Raw genomic sequence first — 20,619 nt, 5'->3', positions numbered from 1 at the left:
TATATAAATTTTTTTAAATAAACAGAAAAAACAAGTTTATTTTTTTACGTTCTCCCTCTACTTCTCTGAATTACTTTTGTCAACTTTCTAGCAGTTGTACATACCAATTTATCAATCTGAGAACGAACTTTCTTGAAAGTTGCTTAGTTCGAATGAACAATCTCCGTAATGAGATCTAATTTGTTTTTAGATTTAAAGGCTATGCTAGGAATTGAACCTTAGGCTTCCGGCATACCGCGTCAATGCTCAACCGTTGAGCTGTGAGTTACATATTTTGTTTATTTGTTTTTTTCTTGCCACTTGCGGACAAACAAATTTAACTTTTAAATATTGTGTAGAATGTTACAAGATAAAGATGTTTTCAATATATGATACTATCGTAGAATTGAAACTTCAGTGCAACAAGTTGTTTTTTGAAATACTGTTACCAACAGACTTTTGCTGAGTATCGAACCCTGCATAACACGAATCATAGCCACACGTTCTTCCACTGAGCTACGAAACTTACCTAATTTCGAACAGATAAACAGAACCTGCTGGACTTCAAAAACATCCAAGACAAGGTGACCATATCATAGATACAATGGAAAATAAAAATCTCTACACGTGAGTCATGGCTCAATGTAACAGCATCGGCAGCGCATGCTAAGGGTCTAAGGATCGGTTCTTGATAAAGTCCAGAAGGTGAGAGAAGAGTGTAAATAACAGTAAGATGTAAATAATGAAATTTTTTTTAAGTAGCTAAAACTTTAAGGGTTAAGTATTAAAGCAACGGAAAAAGTTGTAGCGTTGACAACTTTAAATCAGTTTGACAACGGATAGTGCTCGAGCCCATCACTTTTTTATGTTACCTTCCAATATAATTTATTTTGAATATAATTATAGTTTATAGAAGAGCAGTTTTCTGTGCACAAATATTTTTCTAGCTCTCAGCCAATAAGAGTTAAAAGAGCTTTTTTATAGTCACCAGACGTATCATCCTAAAACACGTGTTATTTTAGTGTTTTTCATAGTACAATAATAAAAGAGCAATACCGAAACATCAGCTTGAAGACTTGTGCCGAATTTTTTTTCGTACTCCCTTTTAATATTGCCCAGATCAACATCGCAGCGGCTGACGATGAGACGAATAAGGTTGCGACTAAAAGAAAAATCGATGATTACTTTCAGTTAAAAAAATTAATAAAAATTTTCGTGAGATCAAGTTAGCTTTACTCGTTGGTGCCTAATCCTTTTAGAGCCTTGTGCAAACGCTCAGCGAGGTATGCCGGTCGATTTTGGACACACTGCACTGTTTGTATTAAAATTTGTGAAATGAGTCAAGTGAGACGTTGGGGAAATTTTAAGCTGGGACTCTTACATAGTTCTAAAATACCCCGTTGAGCGTTGGCGGAAAACTCGCTTGTCACGGCACTTTCCAAAGAGTGGTCATGCATACTCTCATACTCGGCAATAATTTGACGTAATTGAGCCCAGCTACGAGTTGTTAGAATAGAATAAAAAACTTTTTCATCGGTCCCCAGTTTGGCCGCTCCTGAATTTTTGAAAATATGTGATACATAAAAAAAAGTCAATAATATCAACGTAGTTGGTAAATCAAAATTCACAGCTGCATAAGCTAATGGTGGAAGTCTTCATAAGTTATAGTATACCGGCTTCAAACAAACGCTGGGCGTCTACTTTAGCTTGTGCCACATCGGCCTTCTGCGTCTCGTCCCTTTGACACTAAGATCAAATAAAAAAAAAAAAGAAATTAATCTTTGTTCTGTTGTAGGAAAGCAAGTTAGGCCAAGGGTTCGTTTAGTACTCGTTTACCTGAACCAGTGAAAGAAGCAGCGATTCAAAGTCACCAGAAGTATCACCTTTTATGTCATCTTGCACGGGATGACCGTATACTAAGGAATTTCCTTTTTTTAATTAAGAAAACGAACTATTAAAAAGGAGGAAACGAAGGATACGCACATCGTTGATACGCGGCGCTCATTTCGCGCGTCTCCTGGTTAGTTCCGTTGCCAAGTATTTCAATCAGCCTCCCTTCGCTAGTTCCTATTCCACTCATTGCTTCGTACATTTCCCGCGCCATGAATTCCGCCTTCGGAAGGCAAAGGGCAACCATTACATCTCTAAATGAACCACTTAACTCGGAGTTTAGTTGCGATTCTAAGTCCTATGGTGCAAAAAGTATATGTTTAGAACAGGGATAACTACAGTTCATTTAGCAACTACCATGCGATAGCTTGTCTTGTAAGCTAGATTGATTGCTGCGCGTTGATCACTGCTTCGATGGCAAAGAATGGTCGTGAGAGATTCTTCGTCAGTGCCTAAACCAGCAATTGCTTTATGAAGTGCATCGGCGTCGGCTTTGGCATCGAACATTGTAACAGGAAATACGGTAGGAAGGTTCTACGTATAAATTGCATTAGAAGTTAAGTTTAGGTTATTTGGCAAGTAAGCTCAATTTTAGAAAGTACCGGTTCCATTTGGTTGGTATGGCCCTGGGGAGTCCTATAAGTGGTGTAGTTACTTGAGTGTGACTGAGTCACCAGAATGAGCAGGTGTAGAACCACTGGACAAAATTAAAGACGAATAGTTAGATCAGGTAAATTGCAAACATGATATAGAAGTATGATTCGTGCGTGTTTGCCGGAGGCCTATTAGTTCTAGTATTTTAAAAAGCCTATTATTTTCAACTTACTACAGGGAGCCTATGCTTCTCAGCAAATTGTGTACGATCCCGCAAATGCTCATAAAACTTTTGAAAGGGCAAACGAATTATCTTTACTAAAGTAGAGGAAATTGTGTCTTAACGTTTTGACAAATGGTTTGAATCGACAGTCGAGAAATGACAAAAGAATTCGATGAGAAAGCAAAGAATGTTGCTTATTAGGGTGGGGTTGTTGGCACTTTCTCATGGCAAACACAATGCATCATTATATCTCTGTTTGTTGACTACTTGTTCATTTTTAACACATTTAGATTTATCTAACAGCTAAAGATGTAACTAGAATCAAATTTGAATAGTAATGAAAATGAACGTAAATTATACTCACGAGAAGCCGCTCTTCTGAGAAGAATGTAACGTTGCAGGCGATCGACTGGTGTAGTTGCAACTAGCAGCGATACCAAACTTTCTATACCTGTGTTTCACTTCACGCTTTCGTGCGTTCACACCCACGGAACGGGAAAAAACGAACGGTGACGACCGGAAACAGATGATGGGGAAAAGGCCATTATTTACACCAGAGGCCTTTTGCAGCATTTTCTTTTTTTTTTCTTATGGTTGAAAACCTATATCCTCTAGGTGAAAAAGGGGATCATGTGTGTTTTGTCTTGAATACTAAAAGCATATTAAACGATTTTAGGTATGTATTGGATTGTACAGGGCTATTGTAAAACAAATCATAAACACATTTCACCTTCGGTGGACGAGGGATAATGCTATGAATATTGCGGCTATCATAGAACGATTGCAAACGAGTGTCCCTTCTAACGTCACCTTTGGTAAAATGAAAAGGCCTTACCAAATTTTACGTGCCAGTACTGAGTACTGGTAGGTATTGTTGTTTGATTCGACATCCTTTCCTCTATAACACATTTATGATAATTTTGCTGATACCCTGCACAATAGAAACAACTTTTTTTGGTGAGATTATGAGCTGGAATTAAATTTAAGAGACAGCAAAATATCATGGTTCCACACGTTTTTGATGTTTTCCTCGTGAGGGCGAACTAAATAGTCGTCTGCTGTTTGGCTTTCTCAGTGCGATTTGGCGGCAAATTCCCAACAATTGGTTGGATCGTTGTGTAAAAAAATTTCATACCAACACGTAATCGTGGTGTTGATAGATTTGAAATTCACGTATTTTTCACATTTTTTTATACGGTGAGTAAGATGTTTATCTACGTAAATTTGCAAACAACTTTATATTGTCAACGAAGTTGGTTATACGTAAGCCTAAGTTTACCTATTCTGTGTTCCTTTTCTGCAGCAATGGCAAGAAGAAGTGCAAGATTTGCAGAAAAGGCGGCCAAATCTTCTCCAGTGAAAATCTTAGATACTCCTGTTAAAAAGAAAACGACGATCAAAGAATATTTCAAGGTTCCTGATCCATATGTTTCTATTGAAAAGTTGGACATAGAATCTCCACAAAAGAAAGTGTTTGTTAAAAAAGAGTTGAAGCGTGAGGTAGAACCTTTTTTAGATGACTCAAATGAATCAGATGATTCAGAGGATTCAAATTATCAAGATGGCATTTCCAATACCAGGAAGCCAAATAGTAAAGAGAACAAGGATCAAAATCGTCAAACAAACACTGCATTGTCAGAATATGAAAAACAGATTCAACAAAATATTGAAGAAAGAAAAAAGATGTTCCAAGAGTTAGTTGGGGCTGCAAAAAATGATTTCATGAATGTTATATCTACCGAAAGTAAAGAAAAGAAGAAAGCTGTACAACGTGGACTTAAACGGAAAGTGGAAGAAAGGTAATTTAGGTCTCTGTATTTCCACTAGGAAGTTACAGTTAAGGACTGTGTATATTTTTGTTGTTATTAAAATTATTTTTCATAGCATTGAAGTTCCACCTTTGAGAATGTCACTGAGAAGCAGGAACCCTCTTAAAGAGGAAATTATCAGCATGAAAGATGAAGATGAAAGGAAACCTAAAGCACCTAAAGGAGGTAACTTTAATGTTGTTTTGGAGTTGTAATTATATTAGAGATATTAATTTCATTATTCATGATAAAAGGGCCATTCACATTGGCGGATGCTTACCTAGACCAAGAATCCATTGAAGACAGCAAATTCATTGAAGAAATGATTCCTTTGCTAGAAAAGGAAGGAGAATTGGAAAAATTGCCTGCCGATCAACAAGACTTTTTGAAGCTGATGAAAAGTTTTAGCATTCGCGAAGAAGGGATAGCAAAGGTGACAAAGGCGCGGATCTATTCGATGGCATGGCATCCAAGTAATAGCAAGCTTCTAATCGCCGCGTGTGATCGTGACGGAAATATCGGTACTTCTAATAACTATTTGCCCACTTAAGCGCATTCAATTTTTTAACATAATTTAACAATTTGAGAAGGTTTCTGGGATGTCGATAAACATGAAGATAAGCATCAAGGAGTTCGAGCATTTAAAGTACACAAGCAACCAGTCAACTGCGTAACTTTCGATAAATTTAACCCAATGCGACTACTGACCACCAGTTACGATGGTTATGTTCGATGCCTAGACATGCATACCAACGTTTTTGATGAGGTAAACGTTTCTAGCTTTCAAACGAGAGACATTTCGCATTACTCGTCTTGCGTTCCAGGTATATTCCATCCAAAGAACAAAAGACACTTGGACTGCCTATCATGCACAAAAGGATCCATCAACTTTAATCGTTTCTCAATGTAAATAGATTATAAAATTTACCTCATTGCGTTACGCTTTAAAGATGCTTTCACCCCTATTTAGCGAATGGAGATGTTGCGGTGATTGATGTCCGCACAAGGCCTGGAAAGGCGGAGAACATAATTCATTGTTTTGAAATGAGTGCTCGTACGGTTAGCTTACATCCACAAGACAATAATCTTTTCATGACATGCAATCGCTACGGGTAATTATTTTGAGCAAAAGGTAAACAAACTAATGACTAACTGATGACTTCTTGCTTTCAGAGAATTGGGGATATTCGATGTGCGATACACATCGAAAAACGAAGATGAACTTGCCGATTCGGTAATTAGCTTTCCAAAAGCCCCTAAAGGAGTCCACGGCGCATTTTACTCACCTATTACGGGGCAATACGCTCTGATTACATGCACGGATGACACGTTAAAGTTGTATGACGTCCAGAAAGGCAGAGCTGAAGTAGAATGTAAATTTCAGATTGATTACTTATGAAAACGTAGTAGAGAAATAACCACTAAAGATAAACAATTCATTTCAGGCATCAAGTCCATCAGTCACAACAATTTTACTGGACGTTGGCTCACTCCATTCAAAGCTGTTTGGCATCCTCAGCGTGACGATGTCTTCATCGTCGGGAGCATGGAGCATCCAAGACGGGTAATTTCTACAGATAAATACGAAGATTTTTTTTGTTTCTTTAATAAAAAGAAACCTAACTTCATTCCTTCAATAGGTTGAACTTTACGGCGCTCCTACTGGCACACTCCTTCATAATTTCAGTGGAGATTTCCTGGGATCAGTAACTTCAATAAACGCATTTCATCCGACAGTGCCGATTTTTGCTGGTGGTAATTCAAGCGGCCGGGTCCACATTTTCCGATCTTAGTTAAGGAACCCATTCCCAGCGTTTACACAAAACTGTTCGTATCGTATGAAGTGCGAACGTTTCTGGAATGAAACGCTTTTTATATGGAGCAATTTTAGGTTTTTCGCGATTCTTGGTATTGTTTTATATGTTTAATTCTGAAAAACGTCTACCTCCAAATTGTTGTTATTCCATCAGTTGTATGCCTGTGTTTTCAGTGTCGACTCAGTAGAATACCAGAAAACGTTTTTCCGGAAATCGATGGGGCAACGCGTCATATTTATTGGGAAAAATCTCGAATCTACAAGTAATTTGCTTACGGAGCTTCGGGTTCTGGATACCAAATAATAAGAACCGAAAAGATGCAGAGCCCAGATAGCCCAACGAGCCCAGTTGTTGCTGCTGCTGTAAAATAAGAGGCGTAGGCGATCCTGCAGTACCAAACTAAGCCAAGAATGACTCCAAATAGAGGGACTAGTAGGCCGCCGATGTCTATACCGGATTCTGTAGCGGTCTGTTGGCCGGATTGTCGTGGAAACGCATCTTCTGTCGATTGTTGTTGTGTAGGACCGGGCAAGGTGCTAGCGGAGGGAGAAGTTGTTGCGGCATTGGTAGAACGAGGTTGATGAATAAGACAATGAATAACTGAGTTATTGTCGAGACCCACTTGAGAGAGTATGGAGGACTCTTCACTCAGTACTTGGCCATTATAGATGAGTTTGACAACTTTGTTTGCGTTCAGCTCATTCTTAAAATGTGTCCTGCCAGATATCAATATGTTATGGAATGGTTGATGAAATCAAATTTTGAGGTAATTCTTTACTTTTTAAAGTCTCCAATGGTCATACTTATAGGACTTTCTACCACCCTGTGTGTATCGTCCATATACATCAATTTCACACTTATTATAGCTTCAGTTCGTGTTGGTGATGCATCCATTTGTTTTCTTCTTGGCTCATCACTTTTATCTGATGCTGTTTCTTGTGACATAGACTGGACTTCTGAGAGTGTTTCTTCATTATTTTCTGCCTGTATGGCTGAGTTTGCTATCGTTTGATGATCAGATGAAACTTCCAGGTTTTCTGCAGAAGAAATTTCTTGATTTGATTCATTATCTTCTAATGGAAATGAAGGTCCATCATCATCTGCAACCAGCCCAGCTGGAGCTGGAATTACTCTTTGTGATAATGTAAATGTGAGAACAGGTAGTGACAGAGGAGTTTCGGGGACATCTGTAGATTTCCAAGCCAAAACCATAAATGCCACTATGACAATCGCTGCCAAAACAAAAAATATGGGCACTTCATCGCCTATTCCTTCGATCAACGACATGCTAATCTGAAAACAAAATTGCATTTATAACGAACTAGGTAAATGCGTCATTTGCAGAAAAGGCACACAGTGGTTCACTTAATATTTTCCAACGTTAATTTAAAATAAAAATAGAAGACGTACTTGAATGTTGATGTGCTTAGATGCGTATTTTACAAATTTGGAACGGAGCTATCACATGATTTCACTTACAACAAATTCGATAGAAGTGAAAGCTCTTCGAATCAAAATACAAATATAGAAATGATGGTGTAGCAGACGAAACAATATGGATGGCTGCCAGATCTTCTATGAAACATATTGTCTTTAACAAGATGTGTGAATGACTGAGAATGACCAATATAATAATAAATGTTTTAAATGAATAAAACTAAAACAAAGAATAAAAATTCATATGCACTTTTCATGCTTTGTTTTATCGTTTTTTTTAATCCAATTTCATATTCAACAGTGCTGTACAGTAATGGACACAGATGATTACGGTATATCGTCATTGTAAATTATTAGTATAACGGAGTAAGGTAGATGGGAAACGACATCAACAGGCGTGTGTGATAGAAGAGCACGGAGTCATAATTTTTCAACGAAAGAGACTAAAGACACTCGGCACTGTACAAAGAGACAAAAAAAAAAGATGCCAAATAGCCGCCACAAGTAACATTTTTGAGTTGTGTGCAATATTTTGTAAGGAAATGCGCAAAATGTACAAATAGATAGCAACCAAAAGAAACAATCACGAACGAAAAAGAAAACAGATAAATGTGTACAAAGAGAAAGCGTGTGCGTCTTGGCATTCTTCTCACTGAAGAAATCACAAGAAACGAACCACAACAGAAAATTATTGACACATGATGCAGGAATCCTCCACCATCAACCGGTGAGATTCAAACAAAAAGAATTTTTGACGATTCCATAAACGATTTATATAAAGAAGTGTCCATCTGTGCTAGCTTTTCATCATTTGTTCCAAGCGAACGAGGTAATCAAGGTATCATTCCATATCTTGAGAGATAGAGTAAGGAAAAGACAAACAATACAAGAAAAATGATGAAAATATTGAAATAATAATTGAAACATATGTTTGGCGTAACCTGAGTTAGAACCATGGTGTTTTTTCGTGTATATGTGTTTATCGGGCGTGTTCATGGAGGGATGATTCTATTTAATTTTTTTTTTTTTTTGCACTGGTGTCAAAGGAGAGCAAAACAAAGAGAGACAATAATCATCTGGACGGCGCCAAGAGGACTTCGATCCAGCAGGGACAAGAGGTGATGAACTGTCGAGAATATTTAGGGCCCCATCCTTTGGCGAAACTGATTCGCAAAGCGTTGGGATCGAATGGTCCGTCAGTGTATTCTTCTTTATAGACGAAACAGGGCGATAGGCGAGACTCGTTTTTCCCTGACGCGTCTGTTGAATTATTATCCAAGCGATAGCAAGGCGGGCCGTCTGCGGCCAGAGATTCAGACACGTTGTTGCACTGTTGTTGCTGCTGGTATAACAAGGATCGTTCGTGGTCGAAGACGCGGATGGCAAAACTTGGCGGCACTTTGTAAACGAGTAGAGTACGTGGGGCGCCGGCCGGACCGGTTCCGGGCGGATCGAGCGTCGGAGAGTTGACGAATACTGGGTTCTCCGACCGGTTGTACATCCATACGCCATCTGGCTCTTGGCACAGCAACAGTCCTATTAACAATTCCACAGAAGCAAAATAAATAAAAAAAACTTTTCTTTTGTTGTTTGTTTACCGTTAAAAAAGAATAAAAAACAAAAACTTTTTAGGAAAGTCTTAAAAAGAAATAAAAAATTGTAATTGTAGATGAGCGTGTGTGTGTGTATATCATACCTAATCCGACTTTCTGTCGCGTGCGGCGGACGGCGTCCGTCTCGGGTGGTCTTTGACTGGTGAGTGCACTTAAACAGAGGCCAGTGGCGTTGCACTGACGGTCAAGCGGCAACGGTACCACCATCGGAGCAGCCGTCGATGTCGCCAACGAGTCGGAAAAGATAGCCACCGATGGCTGCGTGACGGGGAACAAACGACCCACTCGCTGACGCAGTTCCCAGTATGCTAATGTGCACCACGGCCGCAATCGGACCACACCGCCACCACAACCATCTGTGTGTTTTAGGACGGAACCAAAATGAATAATGTTGCAGACGAAAACAATATATTTTTTTTAACTTAAATGTTTAAAGAGTTTTTTTTACCTAGATTACTGGCCGTACTGCTGTACTGGTTGGTTCCGCCTGTTTCCAGAGATTCAACAGGGTAACTATTGGTTAGACGATTTGGTCGATCATGATTGAGGCCCAGTCGGGTGTAAGGCGGTGGAGCCACATCTGCAAATGGGTAAAAAAAAAAGGTTATAAAAGATGGACATTCCATTCGTTTTGAGACAGTATCACCCTCTTCTAGAAACGAGACGAACACAGGTAGAAAGATATTTGACCAAAATCAGCTCGAGGGAGTGTAGAGGGGGGAAGATTTCAGGTAAAAACTTCAATTTGGGGTAGTAGCGATAGAAAAGCTTTTCTATTCGATTTCAACATTTTTCATCAAGTCTTTCAAAAATATAATTTTCTCCGTTAGTTCTGAGTTGTCTGTCTTTAATAAATCAGCCTTGACCTTTACGATCGATGCGAAACAACCGGAAGGTCATTTTTGTGTGTGTAATATTTTCTAAACTATTTCAACAACAAAAAAAAAATGTTTTTCCATTTTGCTTGTCCCGTATCTTCTGTGAATAGACAGAAAACGGACAGGGAGAATGGGGTCGCGACACAATGTGGTGGACAAAAAGAACCGGTCGCCGCCAGGTGACGTCATGGCCGCCGTCTCACGGCCAACGTGAATGAGGCAAAAGAAAAAAATAAGGTTGGTGGGGAATATATCAGATATTACCATCCACGCATTCACAAGAATGGATCAAACATATTGGAATGATCAAATCAAAAGGAGCCCAAAAAAGAGTCGCGCGATACGAGCGTCTCGGCCGACAAGGTGGCTCTCTCTTTTAAATTTTATGTTCTTCTTCGCAGCCGCCCAGACGACGCCAGGACCCTCCGCGCCCCTTTTCTTTCAGTCAAGTCTTTTCCTCTTTAAAAAATAAACCGTAACTCCTCCTCCTTTTCTTTTCTTGTATATATTTATATTTATATATACACACATATTCCTGTCTTTTTTTTTTTGCTCTCCCAAGTTGCAATTGCTTACAACGGGAAGTTACCCGCCCACCTCTGTCAAAGATGGAATAAGAATGAAATAAATAGTTAAAAAAAAAAAAATGGAGACACTCCTTAAAAAAAGAAAATTTGCATCCGACCACGTTCAGTTTTTCCAGTTCAACTTGATAATAATTAATGATTCCATCCCTATGTTATGTGTTGACACGTGAAAAAAAAAACCGGCCGCCGCCACCATCGCCGCCGCTAATGGACTTATAATGAGGGGAAAATTTTCAAAAGAAATTTTTTTATCTAGGACCTTGAAGCTCAACTCTTTTTTTTTTTTTTCTCGATCGAATTTAGTAGAAAGAGAAAAAAAAAATGTTAATAGTGTGGAAAGAGATTCTTTTGTGGCAATGCGTCGACTATTGAAATATACAACAATGAAAGGGACATGGCAGCGCGGCGCCAAGGAGAGAGAGGCGAAAAAAAATAATATTTTTTTGGCCTCTTTGGTGGAGCCAGACAGACTATATCCATCAAAAGCGGAAACCGACCCGCCGCCACCGTCGCCGCCATCATCATCATCACTGGTTTTGGAGCCCGCCCTACTGACGCCCGCCGATGCTGCAAATGTATGCCCAGTTCGACGGGAAATGTGCGCGCGCGCGTGTGATATAAGGCCTTTCCACTACTAGATATACTCCTGCACCACAATAATATGTGTGTACCTTTACACACACAAAAAAAAATAACACGCACTCTTCAAGGTCCCAACCACCACACGACTGTCTAGACTCTTAGTGCGTTCACGCTAATAAACAGCAGCAGCCAAAATTCTGCCTTTTTTTTTTTAATACTAAATTATTATTTGAATGTGTGTGACTAGACTTGATCTCTTGTTAATAGAAAAATGCTCTACCTGAGAGGCGGCTCCAATGGTAGGGATTGCAGCATATCGTGGATGATGACTGATGGTCGCCGCTGCACAAATTGATCACGCGCTTCAATTCAGCTCCGGTGGGCAGTTCCGGCCAGCGAAAGATACGACACAGCAGTCGATGGCCACCTTCTGCTGGACATACTCCTGTCAGACAGGAAAAATTATGTATAAAAAAAATATATAAAAAAAGGAATGTCTTTCTTACTGTTGACGAGGTCCGTGTCTAGCGGGAGGCATGGCGACGCCGAGGCGCCTGCGCCGTCAAGAGCGTCCAGCAGCAGGGCCAATTGGTCGTCGGTCAAGCGTTTGAAGAGGGCGTGCGCGGCGGATTTGATCCAGCTCTTGACCTGTTGCTCCTCGGTGGCCTCGAGAGTACAAGCAGCAGCAGCATTATCGCCTGTCTCGCCGTTTGGTGGGGGGTTGTCATCATCCGCCAGCTCCCCACCTCCTCCTCCTCTCCGGAGAGCAGCCTGACGCCACAGCCGCTTGACGAGGGCGTTACGTCTCGAGCGGAACATGAACATGAATAAGGACGGACAGCTACGCAGCAGTTTCGAAGACGATCCGCCGCCACCGCCTCCTAATCCCGCCGACGCCGCCGTCGCCGAGCCGGACCCATTCACCACAGCCGGATGGAGTCTGCTGCTGCTGCTGCTGTAGCCGGGAGGAGCCGTGGCTACCACCACCGACCAACGATGGCAGATGACAATTTTAATCGAGAGGCAGCACCACTGCTGACACACTGCACCGACACCTGACCACTCTTTGATGATGGCATTGCGCACGCATCCAAATGATTCAAATTTCCCTCTTTTTTTTCTTTTTACACACACACACACATTGTTAACTGACTGCGTGTGTGTGTTTAGTTTCTTTGGACTTTTCTTTTTTAGTGGGTACAACTTCGTGACGTTTTCACCAATGGGAATCTTCTCAACACGTTGCCATCGTGCCAGTTACGACGGTAAGTATGTAAAAATGGCCGACACAGAGAGACGAGCAACGGGGAAAGAACAAAACATAACACGTTGTCACCACGTTCTTTAGCAGGGCAATCAAAATCCACTCGATACACCACAAGGAATTTGTCTTCCTTCACACATCGATACGGCGAAAAATGATTGTCGTGACGATCAACGTTTCCCTTTTGTATGTTTTACCTTCGATTGGAGCATTACGGACTAAAGACACACACACATACACAGTCCACTCAGATGATTATGATGAAGTAGAGAAATAAAAAAAAAGAAAACGGACACCACCGCCGACTCCCCGTGTGTCTCGTGGTACTTGGAAGGGACGCGACTGAGAGCCGACAGAATGGGCAAGCACCGAACTGTTCGGGGCTCGACGTGAAACTCAAATAGCCGCAAGCCATTTTTCTTCCCAACCCCCCCTTTTTTTTTTTCTTTTTTTTTCCCCTTTTTCTTCTTTTTTAACCAACGCCGAAAAATCTGCTTGCCCTAGCCACATGGCTCTTGGTATGTCTCGCCACAAGTCGGATTCAAACCGCCCACAAATTAGACAACAACCCCATCTCTCGATGTATTAATTCATTTTTGCATTCGATTTTTGTTGGCAAATTTTTTGGAACAAATTAGATTTCGTGGTTTTTCGTGATTCATTGATTCTTTTAATTATTAAGGGGCTATCAAGATCATAGAATAATTATGTCGAAGCTGATTTTTGGGGGGGGGTTTTCAAATAAACCGAGTTGAGACCGCTGTAGAGGGCGGAGCATAATGATGACGATGGGAGCAGTTTGCATGGACTAGGTATATAGGTAAGGGCTTGGAATCGCCGACAGCCATCGTCAGGGGGCCCCCGCCTCTTTCTTTTTCTTAAACAAAAATGAAACAAAAAAAAATAAACCGCCGCGCCAGAGAGAAGAGAAAAAAAGAGAGAGAGAGATGGCCCCGTCTGGCTTTCTTGTGGCGCCATGTTCTCTCTTCTCCCCTCTTATCCATTCTTTCTTCCATTCCACTCTCATTCACTGCGCTGCCTTCTGTTCTTCTTCCTCGTTTTCTTTTGTTCCTCGTTTCCGACTGGATTCTTTCGCGCGGCTCCCCCCTGAAGGTTGAAACAAAACATCACAACAAAAAACAAAACATTGAGAAACCTTAGGAAAAAGTTTTTTTTATATGTTTTTTATTTTCATAAACACATCCCGCTGAGAGCGCTAGTTATCCCCCTTTCTCCCTTTTGGTAACGTTCCTCTTACTTGTTAGGACTTTTACTGTCTGTCTTTTCCTATATGAGGGTAAAGAAAAAGAAGCCGTAATTTAACCTTAGCATAAACGCCAAGATTTCCATCCCTCGTGGATGCCATTCACTACTTAATGTTCACATATGTCAAAAATGGTTTCATTCATTGGATTCACCCAGGCGAATCGACAGGGAATGCATTGTTATTTGCAGTGTTTTGAACATTTTGAATGTTAAATGAAACATAGAACTGGTTTTTGCAATGCACGTCATTCCAGGGTGCGGCTACTTCGGGTCTTCGGTATTCCTCACTGAAAGAGAAAGAATTTGTCAGTGGGCAAAAGAAAAGGGAAAAATAATAAGAAAAAAAAAAGAAAAAAAAATTTGTACTACCGAGTTCAGCTATTGATAGATGGCACCACATTATTGCTTACTTACTACCAAAAAAAACGCGAGAAAACAAACAGTGAATCAACGACAATATTCTTTTGGTGAACTATACAATCCCGGAATAAATAATAAATAACACTGCCAATTACTTTTTGATAAATCTCATAAAGGCTTTGTCATGGGTACGTCCAATAAAATGGAATACTGTGTGTAGAATGGCTTTAACATTTAACGTTTTTGTTCCTAGATTTAGATTCGCCAGACAAAAAGCATCGCCACCATAAGAAACATAAACACAAGAAGCATAAAAAACATCGCCGAGGCGCTAAAGAAACAAGTGAAGCAGAAGAAGGTAGCACTGAACAGGAAATTGAACTTGACCAAATTGAATACAGTATGGATATGATTGAAGAAGCTGTAACAATTCCGACTGAAGAGCATTTTCTGATGGATGCAGAGCACTGTGAAGTATAAACACCATGTTGATTTCCTGTAGATATTGTGTCTTAAATTTACACTTATCACAATTTTTTAAAGGGTGCCCTTGAAGTCATTGAAGAGCTTGTAGAGATAGATGAAAATGGTAAACAAAAGTTTTCACAGTGATATGGAACACATTTTCATGTTGCATTTATCATGCAGAAATAGGCACAATCAATATTGAAGAAATGGTTTTGGAAAATTATGGCCAAGACTATGATGAGCTAGATGTTGTTGATGTGGATGGAGTTGATGAAGAAATCCTTGAAGACATAGAAGAAGATTTGTTGGATGAGGTTGACGAGTCAGATGAAGAAGAAGAAGAACCATTGGACAGCACACCTGAAAAGGCTAAACCTTTAGAAGATTCATCAAAAGGAAAAAGAGTACGAGATCGATCGAAAAGAACTAGGGACGATGGGGATGGTTCCAGTGGTGAAGAGGCATGGCTAAAAGCTTTGGAATCAGGAAAATTGGAAGAGGTATATCATGGCAAATAATTAACATCATCATTCGCTCTAGAGCAGTTTGGTTATTTACCAGGTTGACGATGAGTTGAAAAAGATCAAGAATCCAAAGTTAATGACAGTCCGCCAACGAGCTCTTCTAGAACGGAAAGGAGAATTGCAGAACGAAGAAATTATAAAAGAGGAACTAGTTGCTCTCCCAACGGGTACACTACTATTATCTCATGATATTTGACGCAATCATACAAGCTTTTTTATTAGGGTATAAGGAACAAGTGATGACAGAAGAATTGCTGAAAAAGAAAGCTATTAAATCCGAAAGGCGACGTGAAGTTGCAGCACAAAAAAGAGAAAAAGAGAAGGTGTGATACGACAAACTATTTTCTTCATCTCCTATAATCCCAAATTGCTTTTCCTTTCGCAGAAACGAACAATCGATCGTCTTCTCCTAAAGAAGGAAAGCAAACTGAACAAATCTTGTGCCACAAGCGTATCCGCTTCCACGTCGTCAGCTGTCGTTTCCGTTTCCAATCATACTTCGTGTTACACGTGGAAGCAAACATCTGATGGGAACATCACCTTCAGTGTACCCATAGGAACTGAATTCCCTTTAATGCCTCAGTCTGCCAAGTAATTTGATTTTTAAATTGAATTTGGATTTTTCCTATACTCACAAAATTGTTTTTGCAGAGATCCTACAGCTGGCATAAAGTGTGGAGTTGAAGGTTGTGCAAATCTCAAACGTTATTCGTGTTCTAAGACCGGAGTACCATTGTGCAGCCTGCAATGTTACAAACAGAATTTGACACTCGAAAGATTAGGTTGAATCAAAAGTTAACCAATTGTGAAATCAATGAATAAATTTTTTTTTGGAAACCGAGGACAAAAGAATGCGCGCGTGTATTTGACCTAGCTTTCTTTCTGCAACGGCCATCCTCTTTAATTTTTTGTTTACAACCAGACAGATGATGATAAAAAGAAAGAGATTATTTTTGCAAAAAAAAGGAGACTGGTTACATCACGTCGGACCAAAAAAATTCCAATTTCAAATATTTTTTTCTTTTTTGGTTTTTTTCCCAACTATGACGGTGAGCAAATGTTTGGACACCACAAAGAAATAAATAGGGAATGGCGCGAGCGACACGGAAAAGTTAAAAACTTAAAAGTAGGCCTAATAGTAAAGAGTAAAGGGAAAAATGCGATACGAAGCAAAGACTTTGTTCTTCCATTCGTTATTTTAACTAAAAACCATTGCCAATATTGAAGACAGACTGAATGAATACTTGCACAAATCCCCTCAAGTCAACTTTCTCCATCTTCTCTTTCTCTCAAAACCATTTCTGGTAACCTCCCTGGTTAAGTGATTATCGAATCAAGTGAGGCAATTCTTCCAATGGGGAAGTTGGACGAAAAAATTGCGGTAATTTTACAGAAAAGACGGAGACAACAGTAGCTTGTTTTTAATAGGTTACACGTGAAGTCTTGTGTGACGTAGACTACAGCGCAGCGAGAGAGAAAGAGATAGATAAAGATATTGAGAGAGAACCTGTGTGTGTGTGTGTGTCTGCGTGTGTGTGTGTGCGGGCACAATGGATCTTCGACGAATAAAACGACGGGGAAGATCCAAGAAATAACAGAAATGATTATTGGAAATTAAGAAGAAACAGGGACAACGGGGAATGACAACAAAAACCACACACAGCCTTTGCTTATTCTCTTGAATCTTTTTTTGGTTTTTTTTGTTTTTTTGAGGAGTTATACACGTGTCCATGCAAACCGTTTTCGGTAATTGTTGTAATGCAGTTTCCAGTGTTCGATGAAGAGCGCGGGATGAACAATTAGAGGGAGGGGGGAGCGATTGGGAGACAGATAAGAGTAAAGGAAACATAGGTGGATTTCCGGATTACTTTTTTTTTTGTTGGAAAAAAATTAATAATATAATGAAAAAATTGAACAAATCATGTAGGACTTAAAGAAAAAACACATCAATACAAATTACATCGCCGATTAGGAGACGTCTTGGTCCTCAACGTCTGCGACTTCCGCCTTGGGTTCACCATCTCCTTGAATAAGTTCAAATTTAAAAATCTCCCATCTAATGTGAAGAAACAATTAATCAACAACTTACCGGCTTCACCATCACCCTGCATGTCGGAAGTCCAGAGGGTCAAATTGTCCCTCAAGAGCTGCATGATAAGAGTCGAGTCCTTGTATGACTCCTCCGAAAGGGTGTCCAGCTCGGCGATGGCATCGTCGAAGGCTGCCTTGGCTAACCGGCACGCTCGGTCCGGTGAGTTAAGGATTTCGTAATAGAAGACGGAGAAGTTCAACGCAAGTCCCAACCTAATTCAATCGCAAAAAAGAAAAGGTATTTAGAAAGTTATTAACATAAGATTCAAGTAGAGTTGTCGATACCTGATGGGATGGGTGGGGGGTAATTCCGTCATGGCGATGTCGGAGGCGGCTTTGTAGGCCATCAAAGAGTTTTCGGCAGCTTCCTTTCGGTCATTTCCTGTCGCGAATTCGGCCAAATACCGATGGTAATCGCCCTTCCTGTAGATGGCCAAGGATATAAAATCATCAATAATCAATACCACACCGCGCTGCGCACACGCCACAGGGAGCTTGGCTTGACGCCCTGTTTACAAAAAAATGTTTACGTGTTTGGAGGTAGAAACACTATCTTTTTCTCCACTCAAAGAAACATGAGTAGAATTTGAAATCATTGCCGATCTCAAGGACTTTTCGAGAAAAATGCGCTGACGCATTTAAATGAACGTCTAACGTCTACCACGACTATTCGAAATAGCCAGCAAGTACAATAAATTCCAGATAGGAAAAAACGATTTACATTTTGTAGTAAAAGACTTTGGATTCTCCAGTTGTGGCTGAGGGGATGAGATGTTTCTCGAGGACGCTCAAAATATCCGAGCAAATGTCCTTCAGCTCCTTCTCGACCTGTCGACAAGCAGACCATGAGAAAATTACGTAACCAAACTTTTTTTTTAGCAATATTACCTGATTGCGATAGTTGCGGATGAGTTCAAGTTTGTCCTCGGCGCCCTTGTTCTCCTCTTTCTGTTCGATAGACGAGATAATGCGCCAGGAGGCACGGCGTGCGCCAATCACATTTTTGTAGGCCACGCTAAGCAAGTTGCGCTCCTCGACCGTCAGTTCCACGTCCATTGATGCCACCTTTTTCATCGATTCCACCATTTCTGCATGAATGATCACATTATTATCATGTTACTATTAATTTTTTCAAGAGGATGTTTTTCTTTGTTGAAGCTAGCTACACTTACAGAGGCCAGACGAAAAAAAAAATATCCCTTTCCTAACAATCCCTACCTCTCCCCCTAGACAACCCCTCCCCATACTATAGCGACTCTTTTCGAGTAGCGGATCAATAACTGCAATGGGAGGAAACACACTACCGCCTAGTTCCGCCCGCTATCCCCTTCCTATACCCAGAACGTCGTCGTCGTCATACATAAACGACGTCAGCATCCCCACCGTTATCGGATGGAAGGAAATGCACAAAAATAGGAGAGGGACGCAGTTGAAGTTGACTTAACACAGAAAAAAAAAAATAAATATTAAGTTTTTCTATTTTTTTGGGCGTGCATGGTTGTTTGTGAATACGAGAAAATAATAACCAAACGATCGCGTTGTATGCCCGGACAGGCTCTCCACTTGGATTCACAACGCTGTGGCGTAATGACAGGTTCTAGAGCGACACACCCCACACCACATTTCCCTTTTTTTTATTGTATTGCTTCTCTGCAGTCTAATTTCACCTTGAAAAAAAAAAGTTGGTTAGGGTGTGGGGGGGGGGGGGTTGGAAATGAAATTATTTTTCAATAGAATGGGAAACTGTCAACTATTTTTTTACGATAACGGCAGAATACACGTGACGTGCGACATTATTTTTGAAAAGACAAGAAAAAGATAAAAACGCCCCATTCATTATTGAATGATTGGGTGGCATTCGATAGATTCTAAGATAGAGAAAAAAAAAAAGAAAAAAAAAAAAAAAAAAAATGGTGGCAAATTTTGCATTGGTTTCTCCGCCCACTGACTGCTCTTGTCTGAGTGACCGATTCTTTCGGTTTTGTAAGCCGCAGACAGAAGTAGTGAAGGATAGAGAAAATTAACCATCACGGTCGGCCATTGTTGTGTGAACGGTTTCCTTTTTTGATGTCCTCGGTGAGCGAGAGAGGTTTTTTCGGACGGCATGTTACCATCTACGTAACCTAACGCATCACGCACCAGGGTGGGGTACTCTACCGAGCGTCGTTTCGAACAGATCCGTCGCCTTGGTGATGCGCAATGGTTAGGCACAAAACTTGGAGAAAGACGACCGACTATTTTTATAAAAAACTTATTGGAAAGGAAGTATACAAAGAGACAGTCCAAAGTCTATGCTATCTCATGACTCATTGATCCAAGTCATCTCGTTACGTAGTGGGTTTTCAAGGAAAACCACCCAAAGAGAGAGACGTACCGGACACTACACTCCCTAACTACTTTCCCGCGACTAAGAGAAAACCTATCGCCAATTAAATGTCAAAAAACGTTCGAGGAATGGAGCCAGAGCTTAGCTTTAATTGATATAAACTTATGACGCCTAGAAAGAAAATCTACCATTAAACTGGGTGTCATATTGATCGAACGTATTCAGGCAAAAGGAAGCTTGAAGACGCCGTTACCTATTACACAATTCACATGAGAGATAAAGAAAAGTGGAAACGTCAAAAATCTGTCAAATGTAAAAAGCCAAGATTTCTTTTTAGCACAGACAGCCACCTCCCTCCCCCTGCCGTACCAGCCGCCGACCGTTGGAATTTTTTATACAAGCCCCATAGAGACAGTGGAATGAAATTTCTAATTTCTTTTAGATTTAAAGGTCATTTACTTACCATCGTATCTTTCGGCTTGCTCGGCGAGTTTCGCCTTGTAAACGTTATCCTCTCTGTCTGCCATGGCCGATGGAGTTAACTATAAGCAGATGTCACTGGATAAAGAAACAAAAGCGAGACCGTTGGAACCTGCCTCGAACTTGTCTCGACTCTAAGACCAAAGAGCTAAAGCTTGCAACTGAGAACCAGCTTGATAGATTGTGCCCGTAGCTACGGTAGAAACCCAAAATGCAAGCGAGGCCAGATTGCCAGATCTCACGCCCACCCCTGTACAGTAGAGACCTCTATGTTTCGAATACAGCCTACCATCTTGTCTTTGACCATTGTCATATATAATTTTGATTACGTGAGCATCGGGAAAGCTCGTAAAAAACAAAAAAAGCATTACATTTTGAATATTAAGAGTCACTCGTGTTTTTAATTGAAAGGACGGCAATCATTTGTTTGTG

General features: G+C 40.4%; 6 protein-coding genes across 8 annotated transcripts; 2 read left to right on the top strand and 4 right to left on the bottom strand.

Annotated features, from left to right (window-relative positions):
- Nucleotides 1–824: 824 nt before the first annotated feature.
- LOC130696865 (annexin B9-like) lies at nucleotides 825–3,229 on the bottom strand. Its single transcript, XM_057519992.2, has 10 exons — nucleotides 3,051–3,229; nucleotides 2,472–2,566; nucleotides 2,227–2,403; nucleotides 1,963–2,167; nucleotides 1,816–1,895; nucleotides 1,653–1,725; nucleotides 1,361–1,534; nucleotides 1,216–1,291; nucleotides 1,036–1,141; nucleotides 825–980 (listed from the first exon to the last, which is right to left on the bottom strand). The coding sequence occupies exons 2-10, from the start codon at nucleotides 2,478–2,480 to the stop codon at nucleotides 930–932; spliced, it is 951 nt and encodes a 316-aa protein (XP_057375975.1). The 5' UTR covers nucleotides 2,481–2,566; nucleotides 3,051–3,229; the 3' UTR covers nucleotides 825–929.
- Nucleotides 3,230–3,767: 538 nt separating this feature from the next.
- LOC130696863 (WD repeat-containing protein 76-like) lies at nucleotides 3,768–6,524 on the top strand. The gene is made up of 10 exons (XM_057519989.1): nucleotides 3,768–3,883; nucleotides 3,990–4,485; nucleotides 4,571–4,680; nucleotides 4,749–5,015; nucleotides 5,085–5,260; nucleotides 5,319–5,400; nucleotides 5,465–5,606; nucleotides 5,668–5,867; nucleotides 5,940–6,058; nucleotides 6,135–6,524. Exons 2-10 carry the CDS (start codon nucleotides 3,992–3,994, stop codon nucleotides 6,285–6,287), a joined length of 1,743 nt encoding a protein of 580 aa, XP_057375972.1. The 5' UTR covers nucleotides 3,768–3,883; nucleotides 3,990–3,991; the 3' UTR covers nucleotides 6,288–6,524.
- LOC130696864 (transmembrane and ubiquitin-like domain-containing protein 1) lies at nucleotides 6,314–7,883 on the bottom strand. Of its 2 annotated transcripts, XM_057519990.2 has the most exons (4): nucleotides 7,722–7,883; nucleotides 7,090–7,604; nucleotides 6,934–7,027; nucleotides 6,314–6,847 (listed from the first exon to the last, which is right to left on the bottom strand). In XM_057519990.2, the coding sequence occupies exons 2-4, from the start codon at nucleotides 7,596–7,598 to the stop codon at nucleotides 6,461–6,463; spliced, it is 990 nt and encodes a 329-aa protein (XP_057375973.1). In that variant the 5' UTR covers nucleotides 7,599–7,604; nucleotides 7,722–7,883; the 3' UTR covers nucleotides 6,314–6,460. The 2 variants fall into 2 exon arrangements, with proteins under 2 accessions (XP_057375973.1, XP_057375974.1); XM_057519991.1 differs by having other exon boundaries at nucleotides 6,527–7,027.
- Nucleotides 7,884–8,148: 265 nt separating this feature from the next.
- On the bottom strand, nucleotides 8,149–13,060 carry LOC130696070 (mothers against decapentaplegic homolog 6-like). The gene is made up of 5 exons (XM_057519144.2): nucleotides 11,915–13,060; nucleotides 11,689–11,853; nucleotides 9,810–9,941; nucleotides 9,445–9,717; nucleotides 8,149–9,284 (listed from the first exon to the last, which is right to left on the bottom strand). The coding sequence occupies exons 1-5, from the start codon at nucleotides 12,231–12,233 to the stop codon at nucleotides 8,821–8,823; spliced, it is 1,353 nt and encodes a 450-aa protein (XP_057375127.1). The 5' UTR covers nucleotides 12,234–13,060; the 3' UTR covers nucleotides 8,149–8,820.
- Nucleotides 13,061–14,482: 1,422 nt separating this feature from the next.
- LOC130697075 (INO80 complex subunit B-like) lies at nucleotides 14,483–16,127 on the top strand. Its single transcript, XM_057520182.1, has 8 exons — nucleotides 14,483–14,486; nucleotides 14,552–14,772; nucleotides 14,842–14,887; nucleotides 14,947–15,266; nucleotides 15,328–15,457; nucleotides 15,513–15,613; nucleotides 15,676–15,881; nucleotides 15,942–16,127. Exons 1-8 carry the CDS (start codon nucleotides 14,483–14,485, stop codon nucleotides 16,075–16,077), a joined length of 1,164 nt encoding a protein of 387 aa, XP_057376165.1. The 3' UTR covers nucleotides 16,078–16,127.
- Nucleotides 16,128–17,030: 903 nt separating this feature from the next.
- Nucleotides 17,031–20,362, bottom strand: LOC130696077 (14-3-3 protein epsilon). Of its 2 annotated transcripts, none has more exons than XM_057519152.2 (6): nucleotides 20,171–20,362; nucleotides 18,270–18,469; nucleotides 18,103–18,209; nucleotides 17,667–17,804; nucleotides 17,380–17,594; nucleotides 17,031–17,314 (listed from the first exon to the last, which is right to left on the bottom strand). In XM_057519152.2, exons 1-6 carry the CDS (start codon nucleotides 20,232–20,234, stop codon nucleotides 17,259–17,261), a joined length of 780 nt encoding a protein of 259 aa, XP_057375135.1. In that variant the 5' UTR covers nucleotides 20,235–20,362; the 3' UTR covers nucleotides 17,031–17,258. The 2 variants fall into 2 exon arrangements, with proteins under 2 accessions (XP_057375135.1, XP_057375137.1); XM_057519154.2 differs by having other exon boundaries at nucleotides 17,031–17,311.
- Nucleotides 20,363–20,619: the final 257 nt, after the last annotated feature.

This window comes from Daphnia carinata, chromosome 5 (assembly GCF_022539665.2).
Source record: "Daphnia carinata strain CSIRO-1 chromosome 5, CSIRO_AGI_Dcar_HiC_V3, whole genome shotgun sequence".
Taxonomy (NCBI): Eukaryota; Metazoa; Arthropoda; class Branchiopoda; order Diplostraca; family Daphniidae; genus Daphnia; species Daphnia carinata.
The sequence above is the reverse complement of the archived record's forward strand: the minus strand, read 5'-3'. Positions and strand labels throughout refer to the sequence as shown.

Excerpts from the sequence above, each read along its gene's own strand:
- LOC130696865 (XM_057519992.2), bottom strand. Across the intron at positions 1,726-1,815 it reads TGCTTCTTTCACTGGTTCAG|TGTCAAAGGGACGAGACGCA; the intron begins GTAAACGAGTAC and ends ATTTGATCTTAG. Across the intron at positions 1,292-1,360 it reads ACGGGGTATTTTAGAACTAT|TGCAGTGTGTCCAAAATCGA; the intron begins GTAAGAGTCCCA and ends TAATACAAACAG.
- LOC130696863 (XM_057519989.1), top strand. The coding sequence starts at position 3,992 with ATGGCAAGAAGAAGTGCAAGATTTGCAGAAAAGGCGGCCAAATCTTCT. Across the intron at positions 5,261-5,318 it reads ATACCAACGTTTTTGATGAG|GTATATTCCATCCAAAGAAC; the intron begins GTAAACGTTTCT and ends CTTGCGTTCCAG. Across the intron at positions 5,868-5,939 it reads AGGCAGAGCTGAAGTAGAAT|GCATCAAGTCCATCAGTCAC; the intron begins GTAAATTTCAGA and ends AATTCATTTCAG.
- LOC130696864 (XM_057519990.2), bottom strand. The coding sequence starts at position 7,598 with ATGTCGTTGATCGAAGGAATAGGCGATGAAGTGCCCATATTTTTTGTT. Across the intron at positions 7,028-7,089 it reads ACCATTGGAGACTTTAAAAA|GACACATTTTAAGAATGAGC; the intron begins GTAAAGAATTAC and ends GATATCTGGCAG. Across the intron at positions 6,848-6,933 it reads AGTCCTCCATACTCTCTCAA|CACCTTGCCCGGTCCTACAC; the intron begins GTGGGTCTCGAC and ends TCCCTCCGCTAG.
- LOC130696070 (XM_057519144.2), bottom strand. The coding sequence starts at position 12,233 with ATGTTCATGTTCCGCTCGAGACGTAACGCCCTCGTCAAGCGGCTGTGG. Across the intron at positions 9,718-9,809 it reads CAGTACGGCCAGTAATCTAG|ATGGTTGTGGTGGCGGTGTG; the intron begins GTAAAAAAAACT and ends TAAAACACACAG. Across the intron at positions 9,285-9,444 it reads GCGACAGAAAGTCGGATTAG|GACTGTTGCTGTGCCAAGAG; the intron begins GTATGATATACA and ends AATTGTTAATAG.
- LOC130697075 (XM_057520182.1), top strand. Across the intron at positions 15,614-15,675 it reads AAAAAAGAGAAAAAGAGAAG|AAACGAACAATCGATCGTCT; the intron begins GTGTGATACGAC and ends TTCCTTTCGCAG. Across the intron at positions 15,882-15,941 it reads TTAATGCCTCAGTCTGCCAA|AGATCCTACAGCTGGCATAA; the intron begins GTAATTTGATTT and ends TTGTTTTTGCAG.
- LOC130696077 (XM_057519152.2), bottom strand. The coding sequence starts at position 20,234 with ATGGCAGACAGAGAGGATAACGTTTACAAGGCGAAACTCGCCGAGCAA. Across the intron at positions 17,595-17,666 it reads CCCCCCACCCATCCCATCAG|GTTGGGACTTGCGTTGAACT; the intron begins GTATCGACAACT and ends CGATTGAATTAG. Across the intron at positions 17,315-17,379 it reads GCAGGGTGATGGTGAAGCCG|GAGATGGTGAACCCAAGGCG; the intron begins GTAAGTTGTTGA and ends AACTTATTCAAG.